The sequence below is a fragment of the Geotrypetes seraphini genome, chromosome 5 (assembly GCF_902459505.1).
Source record: "Geotrypetes seraphini chromosome 5, aGeoSer1.1, whole genome shotgun sequence".
Classification (NCBI taxonomy): domain Eukaryota; kingdom Metazoa; phylum Chordata; class Amphibia; order Gymnophiona; family Dermophiidae; genus Geotrypetes; species Geotrypetes seraphini.
Genome location: NC_047088.1, coordinates 174912924 through 174926649, shown reverse-complemented (window position 1 = coordinate 174926649; position 13726 = coordinate 174912924). Strand labels below are relative to the sequence as shown.

At 46.2% G+C, this 13726-nt stretch overlaps 1 protein-coding gene across 13 annotated transcripts in view; it reads right to left on the bottom strand.

Annotated features, from left to right (window-relative positions):
- The window catches only part of ANKRD44 (ankyrin repeat domain 44), a 417689-nt gene that overhangs the window by 145819 nt on the left and 258144 nt on the right, over positions 1-13726 (bottom strand). For 9 of the 13 annotated variants that reach the window (XM_033944467.1, XM_033944471.1, XM_033944473.1 and 6 more), the window contains exons 11-12: positions 11749-11831; positions 7837-7954 (exon numbers count right to left, since the gene is read on the bottom strand). In XM_033944467.1, the coding sequence (XP_033800358.1) occupies positions 7837-7954; positions 11749-11831 (201 nt within the window). The remainder of the gene's footprint in view (positions 1-7836; positions 7955-11748; positions 11832-13726) is intronic. The other 4 variants (XM_033944474.1, XM_033944478.1, XM_033944472.1 and 1 more) reach the window with 1 other exon arrangement.

Here is a 13726-nt window from a genome sequence, read left to right as displayed (position 1 = left end):
TTGCTGTGTAAGTAGAGTAGGAAACACAGGCAGAGGAATGGGATCCCTGGAGCTGAGCTGAAGCAGGAGGGAGAACCAGTGTTGACGAGGCCACCGGGGAGCTATGAGGATCATGGTGGCTCCGTCCCTGCGGAGTTTGGATAAAGTCCGCAACATCAGAGGTAGATGAGGAAAGGCATAGAGGAACCGATCCGTCCAGTCGAGAAGGAATGCATCCGGGGCCAGACGATGAGGAGAGAAGAGTCTGGAGCAGAACTGGGGCAGCTGATGGTTGTGAGGAGCTGCGAATAGGTCCACCTGCGGAGTGCCCCAGCGAGCAAAGATGGAGTGGAGCGTGGGAGGATCCAAAGTCCACTCGTGAGGTTGAAGGATGCGGCTGAGATTGTCGGCCAGGGAGTTCTGTTCGCCCTGGATGTAGACAGCCTTGAGGAAGAGACTGCGGGCCGTGGCCCAGGTCCAAATGCGAAGAGCCTCCTGACAAAGGAGGCGAGATCCGGTGCCGCCCTGTTTGTTGATGTAGTACATGGCGACTTGGTTGTCCGTGCACAGGAGCAGAACCTGAGGGCAAAGAAGGTGCTGGAAGGCCTTGAGAGCATAGAACATGGCTCGTAGTTCCAGGAAATTGATGTGATGAAGACGCTCCTGCGGGGTCCAAAGACCTTGGGTGCGTAGGTCTCCCAGGTGAGCTCCCCATGCATAAGGGGAGGCATCCGTGGTGATGGTCATGGAATGCGGGGGCAGATGAAAAAGAAGGCCCCTGGAAAGATTTGAGGAGTTCAACCACCATTGTAGAGATTGCTGAAGAGACGATGTCACAGAGATGGGATGAGAAAGAAGATTCGAGGTCTGCGACCATTGGTTGGCCAGAGTCCATTGAGGTGTCCTGAGGTGGAGTCGTGCCAGGGGAAGCACATGCACCGTCGAGGCCATGTGGCCCAGGAGGACCATCATCTGTCTGGCAGAAATGGAGTGATGAAGGAGCACCTGACGACACAGGCGGAGCAGGTTCCGCTGGCGGTCGGAGGGGAGAAACGCCCTCATTAGTGTGGTGTCGAGAACTGCTCCAATGAACTGAAGGCGCTGCGTGGGAAGCAGATGCGACTTGGGGTAGTTGATCTCGAACCCCAGGAGGTGGAGGAGAGAGATGGTCTGATGAGTGGCTTGTAGCACAAGCGGAGACGTAGGTGCTTTCACCAACCAATCGTCCAAGTAGGGAAACACCTGGAGGTTGTGAGACCTGAGGAAGGCCGCCGCCACAATGAGGCATTTGGTGAACACCCTGGGTGATGAAGCGAGGCCAAAAGGTAGCACTTTGTACTGATAATGGCGATGGTGCACCTGGAATCTTAGGTAGCGACGTGAAGCTGGATTGATTGGTATGTGAGTGTAGGCCTCTTTGAGGTCCAGGGAACATAGCCAGTCGTTTAGAGAGAGATGAGGGTAAAGCGTGGCAAGGGAGAGCATTCTGAACTTCTCCTTGACAAGACATTTGTTGAGGTCCCTGAGATCGAGAATGGGACGTAGGTCTCCTGTCTTTTTTGGAACCAGAAAGTAACGGGAGTAGAATCCCCGGCCCCTTTGTTCCAGAGGTACTTCTTCGATGGCATTGAGGAGAAGGAGGGATTGGACCTCCCTCAGGAGGAGGGGGGTTTGAGTTGAAAGAGAAGCAGACTCTACGGGAGGATTGTCTGGTGGAAGAGTCTGGAAGTTGAGAGAGTAGCCGTGGCGGATGATGTTGAGGACCCACTGGTCCGATGTGATGACCTCCCAACGGCTGAGAAAAATGTGGAGCCTGCCCCTGATTGGTTGAGGGAGAGGCAATGAGGGTGGAAGACTGGCTAAGCCCTGGAGAGAGGAGTCAAAAGGGCTGAGAAGGTTTGGCAGGAGGAAGAGGCTTGGCAGGTTGATTAGACTGTGCACGAGCCTGGTTGTGGTGTTGTTGGCGAGCCCGCCTAGGTTGCTGTGAAGGCGGGTTAAGCGGCCTAGCGGAGAACCTGCGCTGGTAAGAAGACTGTGGTTTGTAAGGCCGAGCAGGAGGTGCCTTCTTCTTTGGTTTAATGAGAGTATCCCATCTGGTCTCATGGGCGGAGAGTTTTTGTGTGGTGGTATCCAGAGACTCTCCGAACAATTCATCTCCCATACATGGGGCGTTGGCTAGTCGGTCCTGATGGTTGACATCCAGATCAGAGACCCTGAGCCAGGCCAGGCGGCGCATAGCCACAGCGATGGCAGATGCACGAGAGGTGAGCTCAAAAGAGTCATAGATGGAGCGTACCATAAATTTTCTAAGTTGAAGCAGGCTGGAGATGTGCTGCTGGAATAGTGGGATCTTGTGCTCCGGCATGTACTTTTGCATGGCGGAGAGTTGCATTACCAGATGTTTCAGGTAGAATGAAAAGTGGAAAGAGTAATTGTTTGCCCTGTTGGCAAGCATGGCATTCTGGTAGAGCCGCTTGCCAAACTTGTCCATAGTTTTGCCCTCCCTGCCAGGAGGGGTAGAGGCATATACACTGGAGCTTTGAGTCTTTTTTAAAGTGGACTCAACCAGGAGAGATTCATGGGGCAGCTGGGGTTTATCAAATCCCGGGATTGGAATAACCCTGTAAAGGCTATCCAGTTTACGGGGTGCCCCAGGGACAGTTAATGGATTTTCCCAATTTTTATAAAAAGTTTCCCGTAGGATGTCATGCACGGGTAACTTCAGGAACTCCTTAGGGGGTTGATCGAAATCTAATGCCTCCAGGAAAGCTTGTGATTTCTTGGAATCAGATTCCAGAGGCAAAGATAAGGCCCCCGATAATTCCCTGAGGAATTTTGAAAAAGAAGATTGCTCAGGTTTAGATGTGGTATCGGGGGCCGAGGGCTCTTCGTCCGACGACGATGCATCCTCCTCGGTACCGAGGGGAGATTCCTCCCAGAGGTCCGGGTCTCTGACATCGGTGTGTGCGTGCCGAGAGACTGGAGTGGAAGGCTCGGTATGATGAGCTTTAGACCGAGACTTGCCTGAGCGTACCGAGACGGTACCGGGGGATGAAGACCTGTGTCTGTCTCGGTCCCGGGAAGAACGGTGCCGGTCAGGTTCGCGGGAAGACCGGTGTTCCGCTCGGTCCCGAGGAGGATCGGATGTCGTCAGAGCGACGGCCTCGGCATGGGCATGGATATGCGGTGCCGAGAGAATGGGCATGGAGGGGTCCATAGGTACCGATGGCGTGGATACCGGTTGGACGGTGTGGGGCTCGGGCCGGTCTGGTACCGAAAGCAGCGGTGCCAGGATAGAGGGCAAGAGCTGTTTAAGTTGCGTTTGGAGTTGTTCCTGCAACTTATCCTGGAGGATGGCCGCAATGCGGTCATCCAGGGGTGGCACCGGAACCACTTTTTTCTGCTTTGGTTCCATGGGTGCCGCTCTACGCTCCGGCGATGAGGAGGCCGATGACGAGGCACTCACCGATATCGGAGCGGAGCGCTTTTTAGTTCGGCGTGGAGCCGAAAGAGCCGGTGTCGCCACCGAGGTGGGAGGGCGCTCAAGGGTGGAAGGCTTCTTAGCCGGCTTACCTGGCGCCGGTGGCGCCGATGTAATGTCAGGCGGTGTCGAGGTGGTCGGTGCCGACTTCGATGGTGCCGCAGTTGAAGAAGTCGAGTCCATAGTCGGGCCGGTGCCGAACAGCAGACTTTGCTGGATTTGGCGATTCTTCAAAGTGCGTTTTTTAAGAGTGGCACAGCGGGTGCACGAGTCCGCCCGATGCTCCGGTCCCAAACACTGTAAACACCAATTGTGTGGGTCAGTGAGGGAGATCGGGCGTGCACACCGCTGGCACTTCTTAAAACCGGGCTGCGGGGGCATGAATGGAAACACGGCCTCCGCAAAATCAAACCCCGAGGCCTGGATCGTGATAACAGGCCCCGCCGGGGCAAAGACAAAAAACGAAACAAAAAGAAAATATTTTTTTTTTTTTTTTTTTTGAAAATGAAATAAAAAAAGAACCCGAAGGTAAATAAACGAAAAAAGAACGCGAGCGGGAAGGCAAAAAGAGGATTTCAATCGGAGTTGAAAAACGCACGTCTTCTTCGCTCCGCGGAAACGAAGAAACTGGGGACCACGCTCTCCTCCGTCGGGCGGGAAGGCACTCGTGCACGCGCGGTGCGGCCAACTAGAACTTTCTAGTAAAAAGGTCCGTACCGTGGGCTCCGTCGGTGACGTCACCCATGCGTAAAGAATATGCTGCCTGCTTGTCCTGGGATAACAGCAAGATACATTTCAAGGAAACTAGGACAGTCCACTTAAGTTTATTTTATTTTATTAGGTTTTTATATACCGCCTATCAAGGTTATCTAAGCGGTTTTACAATCAGGTACTCAAGCATTTTCCCTATCTGTCCCGGTGGGCTCACAATCTATCTAACGTACCTGGGGCTATGGAGGACTGAGTGACTGCTCCAGGGTCACAAGGAGCAGTGCAGGGTTTGAACCCACAACCCCAGGGTGCTGTGGCTTTGGCTCCAACCACTGCGCCACACATACTTAAGGAAAGCAGCAGCTCCCCTCGTGCGAGGGAAATGGGGAACAGCTCCAAATAAGAACAAAGGCGAGCGTTGAATTGTAATGTTCCAAATGCGCTCTACAAAAACAAATATGGTATTCCAAAAAATGTTGAACATTAGGGACTGATGGCACTTTTATAAAGGCTGGTCAGAAAACATAAATCCAGTTTACCAGACGATCGGTGAATCAGCAAAGAATAGGATGGGTTCCCGGAATAAAGTATGGATTTACAAGAAAGAAGATTAGCAATGGTAAGAACCTAATCTTTTGTTCTTATACAATCCCGCTTTATTCTGGGACCAGTGGGATGTAACAAAGCAGTCCCAATAATTCAGGGTGGGTCTGAGTTCACTGCTAGAACAAAGGCACCAAAAGCAGCATCCTGCTTGGCCGCCACATTAATCCTGTAGAATTTGTTGAATGTATGTAAGAAAGACCAGATAGCAGTCCTGCAAATCTCATCCAGAGAAACAGCCATGAAAGATCAGCAATCTGTATTCAGAGAGAAGCTGCGACTAGGCCCTTCTTTAGGCTATCCTGCAGAACTCCAGGACCCGAGGAATGGATGGGAGAGACGGATCCACCTGTCTCAGGGCACACCAGGCCTGGTAATACCTACAAGCCTTTGCATAGGCCGCCACTGTGGACTTATGCTTGCTGTGAAACAACGTGGCAATCACCGCCGAAGAGTAGTCCTGGCTAGTCAAGACCGCGCACTCAAGAGTCATGCCGTAAGACTAAAGCAGTCCAGATCCCGCATCGCAATCGGACTCTGTGTGAGAAGGTGAGAATGACAAGGCAACCAGAGCCCCTGATCCTGCTGGGACCTAACCAGGTCAGCATACCATGGCTGCCTTGGCCAATCGGGTGCAACCAGAATCACCGGACCTAAATGGATCTTGATCTACCTCAACAGACGCCCTATCATGGGACATGGAGGAAAGATATAGAGGAGACCTTACCGTAGCCATGGCTGAACCAGAGCGTCCAGGTCTTCACTGCCGACCTCACAATGACAACTTAAGAATCGAACGGCTTTCTTGTTGGCCGCAATTGCCATGAGGTAGAATGTGGGCACCCCCACTGATCTACTATGCACTCAAATGCTCTTTGGGACAGGAACCACTCTCCAGCGTCTGGCAACTGAGAAAGTCTGCTTGAATGTCATCCACTCTTGCCACGTGTGCCATGAGATGTCTCCCTGCCCACTGGAAGAGAAGCTGAGCCTCCACGCTCAGAGTGACTCCTTGTGGGCCCCCTCCCCCTCGACTGTTGACATCTATATACTTTGGAGTAAAGGCGAGAAAGGGGAGATATGATAGAGATGTTTAAATATCTATGTGGCGTAAATGTGCATGAGTCGAGCCTCTTTCATTTGAAAGGAAGCTCTGGAATGAGAGGGCATAGGATGAAGTTAAGAGGTGATACGCTCAAGAGTAATCTAAGGAAATACATCTATGTGGTTTTCTTTCAAAAATGAAGCTGGCAAGCACAAAAAATAACTTTCAAATCTAGAAAAATCCAAGTTCCTTTTTGGACTAAAAATAGCTCAGGAAACCCACCAAAAACCCTCAAAAACAGTGATTTTAGGATTTTAGGGGTGGAGTGGGTTACTGCATGCAGGGAAATCACCTAAAAAAACCTTTTTAAAGACCCCCCCAAATCTCTGATTGAAGCTATTAACTTGTACTCACAGAAACATGTGCTGACAGGAAAACACTGCAGATAAGAGCTGAACAGCTCACAGGGAGATCCTTTGCCTCAACTTGCTGGAAAGCTGAATTGTGAATCTTCTGACTGCCACACTGGCCTGACTTCCATGGCCAGTCACCTCCGCCACCCTTGGACATGCCACACAGCACACCTAGTGGAGGAACGCTGTCTGGCTCTGATCTTGGACATGCCTCCAAGGAACCACTCAGCCTGCACTCGACCCACTAGAAGATGAACCTGTGGTGAGCAAGCTCCCAAGATAACAGTCCCTGAGTTCCAATCAGATGTGTAGGCTGTCCAGTGGGCTTACTGACAAGCAGGAAACCACCTAGAAGCAGACTTTCCCCAAAGGTCTGCGATCTTCTGCAGTCAAGGTTGTCCCCGCAGGGAATTTCCATTGCATGAGGGTGAAAACCGTGAACGCAAAATACTGAAATTACTTGAAAATAAATACGAGCAGAAAAGATAAGCTCCTACAACCTGGCTTGTAGGAAGGAAGACTGAGGAAGTGAGGCACTGGCACATTGATGAGGGGGAGGGGTTTAAGTCTGAAATTTTGAGGCTTCCTACAAAGTCCTGGTGGGTAGACAGAAATAACCCACTGGTTCCAGAATAAAGTGGGATTGTACAAGAGTCAACATTTATATTCCACATTAGCTGCGAGATTCAATGTGGCTAACAATTAAAAGATAATATACATAATTATCAATCTGGTAAAAAAGATAAAAATCAAAGAATATATCCAAAATTTACAGAATAGAAAAGATTTTAACTCTTTGTGGAACAATATAAATTTTTCCTGGCATCTACTTTCTAATGGCATTTGGTTCTACCATTTGGCAGCCTGACAGGAAAACTGAGATGAATTAATAACCTTATAGAGAACCTTATTGCATTTAGTGCATAAATACACACGAGCCAAATTTCTTTCAATTGTACAGAAGCACTGGAATGAAGGGGTATAGAATGAAGGAGAAAGGAGACAGACTCAGCAGTAAACTGAGAAAATACTTCTTCACAGAAAGAGTGGTGAATTTATAGAAAAGCCTCCTAGTGGAGGTGGTGGAGATGAAGACTGTCTGATTTCAAGAAAGCTTGGGACAACTACATAGGATCTGTAAGGGAGAAAAAGGGATAATAGATGGCTTAGAGAGGCAGACTGGATAGGCTACAAAATCTTTATTTGCCTTCATTTTCTCCATTTCTATATCTATGTTTCTATTTACTGCTGGAATAGAACTACAAGCTTATCTAGCTAGTAGAGCAGTTGAGTTATGGATTCACCCTAAGCGAAGACCATCTAGGTGCCCATTACCATATTTGAGTTACCATATGGCTCCAGAAAAAGGAGGATGGATTGAGACATCCGGGTTTTACTTCCATTTGTTTTAATAGAAGTAAAGCCTAGATGTCTCTATCTGTCCTCCTTGCTTCCATTACTTTCAGTAGAAGTAAAACCTGGATGTCTCAATCCGCACTTCTTTTTCTGGAGCTATATAGTAACCCTACATATTCTTAATACGAAATACATCCTGGCAGAAACTCCACATGGTTATATTTTACCAAAGAAGTACATCTACTCACCCTCCTGCAGCAGCAGCATGGAGACACGTTCTTCCAAAATTATCAGGAGTGTCTATTTCAAAGCCTGCAGACAGCACGTGCTCATTACTAAACGAAGACACTATGCTATACTTTTGTCCTAGTTAAACCACAAGAAACATTGCAGAGACAGAATAGTTAGTTAGTAGGGAACCCAGAAAGCCAGTTCCATAGTCAGCAAAAGGTTGTCATGGAAATGGACAGTGGTTACTCAGGCACAGTGGAACTATAAAAAGAAATGTGACGCAAAGAGAAACCTATTTTCACATTCAGCATCAGGCCAGAACATGGCACAAATCACACAAACCTATTGTGCATATTCTCTACAGTTAGCAGACAGAAAACAAGGCAAAATAAGGAGCTTAACATGTTTCAGGGTGATTTCAGATTTACAAATTCAGGCTTCCAGGCTGTCTCTTTGTGAAAGGAGGAATCTCAGCTTGAAAACCTTAAGGAGAGAATTTATGTTTCAAAGCGAGCATCTCTGGCCTCCATTGTCTTGTGCAGCGATTCCCAAATCCTAGCCACAAGGACCACCTGCCCAATGTAAGGCAAGCCATAGAGATGCTGAGACACTAAAGTTAGCTATTTTGAATCCCTACGGAGTTCTGCAATGAAATGTTGTGTAGTGAAAGGCTTTGGGGTTCAGTACTTCTGAAATTGAGGGGCGACAGGCCCAGGACAAATGTCAGGAAGTTCTGTTTCACACAGCGAGTGGTGGACGCTTGGAATGCTCTTCCGGAGGAGGTTGTGACGGAAACCTCCATTATGGGATTCAAGTGCAAGTTGGATGCACACCTCCTTGCAAATCACATTGAGGGATACGGGTAAATAAGGTCTTCATCAGGGAACACATAGGTCTCCATCAGGGAACACCTAGATTGGCCTCCGGGTCGCCGGACTAGATGGATCAAATGTCTGATTCGGTGAAGGCATTTCTTATGCTCACCTTTGTTCTATGTCCTTGGGTGCCCTGTGCGTAACTGCTTTCAGGATACAAACACCAGGGAGGTAATTTTATAATTAACGTAGAACAAAATCTTTTTCAGAGAAAGGAAAATGGTAAAACCAGAGGACATAATTTGAGGTTGAGGGGTGGTAGATTCAAAGGCAATGTTAGGAAATTCTACTTTACGGAGAGGGTGGTGGATGCCTGGAATGCGCTCCCGAGAGAGGTGGTGGAGAGTAAAACTGTGACTGAGTTCAAAGAAGCGTGGGATGAACACAAAGGATCTAGAATCAGAAAACAAGATTAAATATTGAACTAAGGCCAGTACTGGGCAGACTTGCACGGTCTGTGTCTGTATATGGCCGTTTGGTGGAGGATGGGCTGGGGAGGGCTTCAAGGGCTGGGAGGGTAGAGTAAGTCTTAACAGAGATTTCGGCAGTTGGAACCCAAGCACAGTACAGGGTAAAGCTTTGGATTCTTGCCCAGAAATAGCTAAGAAGAAAAAATTAAAAAATTTAAATTGAATCAGGTTGGGCAGACTGGATGGACCATTCTGGTCTTTATCTGCCGTCATCTACTATGTTAGTATGTTACTATGACTTGAGCATAGAGAGCAGCACTGTACAGAATGAACTGCAGTCTTACTGTAAAAAAATGCTCACAGCATATGCATAGGCACATTATCACTGGGAGAATAGAATAGGCAGAGATTGGCAAAATTAGATCTTAACGTACCCATTTTTATAAGAAATGCACATATATATCTAGTCTTCTTAGCATGTACAACTCTCCTTTTCTCCAAGTCCTCTAGTGTCAGGCAACGCCCTTCTCCCCTTTCTCTATTTCCTGGTTCTGCAGTCCACCTCACCCTGTTTCCCTATCCTTTAGCCCACCGTCTTCTCTGCTTTTCTCTCTGTTCCTGCTCTACTTTACACCAGCCAGCATCCAGGCACCCCCCTCCCAGCTGACCATCTTTCTCTCCCTCACCCTCTGTTCCTGTTTTCAATGCCTTCTGTTTCTTGTAGGTTTTTGTTTGGTTCTTTTTGTAAACCACTTTGCTACGCTATTGCTTTAAATGTGGTATAACAAGTTATGTCAAATAAATAAACGCATGCACCCAATTTTCCTGAAGTAATGTTTATAAAGACACATTGGTATACATTTTCAGAAGGCAGATATCCTTTCCTTGCATACAAGGCTCCAATACAAGAGCTTTCCAAAAGGACAAAGCATCGACTAGACGGATATAGCTTAGGTCATAAATATACCCGTAAGGCTGACAGCTGTATCCAGAAATAAATCTTTATAATGAAGAGACTTCTTTAAGGTCTTTGTCTAATACACTTCAGTAGTTAAATACCTTTGTGGAACCAGCTCCATTCCTGAGGCAAAAATGCCAAGTCTTCTTTTAAAATTACTCAAGACTATGGACTAGATGAAAATGTACTATTGCAGGTGTATATAAAATACAGGCACAAGGAAAAAGTGTGTCTACTTTTTTGTAATTTGCACGTAAGAATGCACAGGGGTGCAGCTTGGGTGGAGCAGAGATGAAGTCACCATGTATGCAGGTATGATAAACTGTACAGGCACATGCCTTAAGGGCAATTCTATAACTGGGCACCTGAAATGATGTGCCCTCTCCATGCATAAATTTATACAGTACCATTACTTTCATAGGTAAATGCACACTTCTGTGCATAAGTGCTAGTGAAGCGACCAAGTGTTATTCTGTAAAGGCATGTGTAAGTGGCGCAGTGTGTAAATGCAAGGGGGCTTTCACATGATCAGAGAATAGAAGGGACCTGGGCATGTGTCTCACTTACAAACATAACTTAGAGAACCCGCCCTTACCACATTAATGCAACCACATTTACGCTGGGTTTCACTAATACTCTAGAATGGTCACCCAGATGCCATAGGCTCTCACTGTGCAGCAGCAGAGCATCCAAAAGGGGGCGCCAAGTTACAGAATTGCCTTGACGCAGGATATGCACAAATTTACACCCTCTTTGTGCAAGTGAAAAATTGTGAGGTACTGAGGCTAGTTCTGGGACCCCATTTTATAAAGCCACATAGGTGCTTTTTTTACAGTCTTATATGCATATAAATTTTCCCAAACTGATTGGAAGCGTTTCCAGAGGCAGATTTGGGGAAAGGATAGAATTTACAGCATGCCTTGTAACATATACATCTATAATAAGTCGGGAAATTTGTAAGTACATGTATATGTGTAGTTTCAGTGAGCATAACTTGTAAGGGAAAAGTAAGAATGCATTTCTCTTTGAAAAAAAGTGTACCTAAAGCACATATTCATGCAAAAGTTAATGAGGCGGCCTGTTATATAATTACCTTTCCTCTGCTCACATTTACACTTGCTTTTTAGCAGGCACATATTTTCATGGTTAATGTGTGCACATTTTAATCAAGTATTTTAGTCAAGTATGCACATAAGTACAAATATCTCCCTGGTTTCAATCCTGAGAATGCCTCTGCACAGTCCAGGTCAACTTATGCTCCCATAGTATGATTGACTATGACCTTATTCCAGTTCTCCCTTTCAGCAGGAACTGTGCTACTAGCCTAGGAGATTGTGTTTAATGAAATAAATCCTGCCAAGGAATTTAAAAAAAAAAAAAAAAAAACTGCTTGTGAAACTGATGAAGAGAATTATTCTGCTATTTTCAGTAACAGGAAAAAGAGACCAGCCAATCGCTGCCAAGACAAACAGTCCAAAGTGCTTTAGCCTTGATAAATACAGGATACTAGAAATTATCAGCACGGTGCGAGGCAATTCTAGCTTGCCAAGGCAGAAGGTTCACATGAAGCCCAGGACATCTGAACAGTGCTTTGCACTGTTTGACATTGGATTAAGGAGCAACTCATTCATGTTTCTAATTAAGCTGCCTATACAGTGACTGCTAGGGTTTTGTTTTTTTACCTACCTGAAGACAACAACTTCCTGCAGCAGTCTGAGTGAGCATTCAGTGCTGCTAAGTGCAAGGGGAACATTCTGTGGATACCACATCTGAAAGACACAATCAATACCTATATCACTGACTGTTATGTGAACATGGCCCCGGGCAGTACAATGTTCTGCTCAATGTTTATGCTGAACCGACTGAGTCAAGATTATATCCAAATGGCAGACGGGAATGAGCAAATAGTAAAGGTAATTAGAGCACTGGACTAGGAGCCCAAATTCAAGGTGTAGTGAGGACATTTCATTATATATATTCAAGCTAAGGGCTAATTTTACTAAGGTGCTCTAGGGCTTTAACACACGGAATAACGCACGCTAGATTGCCCCGCACGCTAGACCTTAACACCAGCATTGAGCTGGCGTTAGTTCTAGAAGTGTAGTGCGAGTTGATTTCCTGCGTGCACTAAAAATGCTAGCACACCTTAGTAAAAGGAGCCCTAAATATATTCAAATTATGCGCATGGAAAATTTGTGGCAAATGAAAAGGAGTTATGCCTAAATATGAGTCTCACGAATGCTTCATATACATACAATTTTTGTTAGGTTCATATTTACCCCCTATCTGCCACAAGTTTTCCATGCATATAATTTGAATACATGATGAAGTGTTATGTGAAGAGCTGGCTCAGTGATGAAATGTCACAAACCCAAATTCCACCACAACACTGGATATATCCCAGTATCTCTCAATGCCTCAATTGCCTGCTGAAGACCGTAAGCTCTTTGGGACAATGAGTCACCGCATATGAGTAATTTAGGAGTATTTTTCAACCTTGCCCACATTGGAATCATGATGGCATATAAATTTTTATCCCAAGACCTCGCACCAATTCATCAATTTGCTGCAGGTACAAAAAAAATGCATGGTTCTTACACCTACTATTTATGGAGCTGGAACTGTGCTGTAAAAGTCCCCCCAAAGAGTTAATTCCATCTATGCATGTACTTTCCCTCCTCCGACCTGAACGGTTCATAGACAACGGCGCGAAAGACAAAAGCGCGCGCCGACAATTGAGTGCAGCGCGGAGGCGTGCACCGCACAAAATTAGTTTTTAGGGGCTCCGACGGGGGGTTTTGTTGGGGAACCCCCCGAGTTTACTTAATAGACATCGCGCCAGCGTTATGGGAGGTTTGGGGGGTTGTAACCCTCCACATTTTACTGTAAACTGAACTTTTTCCCTAAAAACAGGGAAAAAGTTAAGTTTTCAGTAAAATGTGGGGGGTTACAACCCCTCACACCGCCCCCCACAACGAGGTGCGATGTGTACTTTGTGACACTGCCTGCACTCCACTCAAGTTCCTCCCTCGACCATGCATAGAACTGGGTTGTGTATAAATGTGCACCTACTTGTCATACTTATACGAGTATATACTTATATATGGGTCGTAATTACATAAGAGGCATAATATGTGCAAGCAAACATGAAAAATGCTAATTTGAGTTTATAAGCTAGTCAAGACAGAGAGACAAATAGCACACACATGGAAAAAATTAAGAGGATGATGTGGGCAACGGAAGATTTTGATGATCATCAAATGCAATGTTGGGGCTGTAAATATGTAAGGAGAATTATGATTATGGATGCTGTTACTGATTATTCTGTTGTTATTTTGCACAGTAAGGAGACAGAACATATCCTGGAGATAGATCAGGCAATTTCTGAAGGCTTGCTAAGATATCATGAATAACTAACAATAAGGAATCTGGGTTACAGAAGGATTCTCCATTACTCCTCCAATTGTAAAACAGTAGGAAGGCACCCAATCAAGCAGAATTAATCAACGGAGAAGCTGCATTTATTAAGTACAGCTAAAATGTATTTGTTTATCTGAGTAAGAATTGCCTAAAAATCTTTGCTCAATGACCTATCTGGACCATGGAATGGAACGGTGAGGGGAAGGGTAGGAGGATCTGTAAAAATGAAGTTACCATCACAATG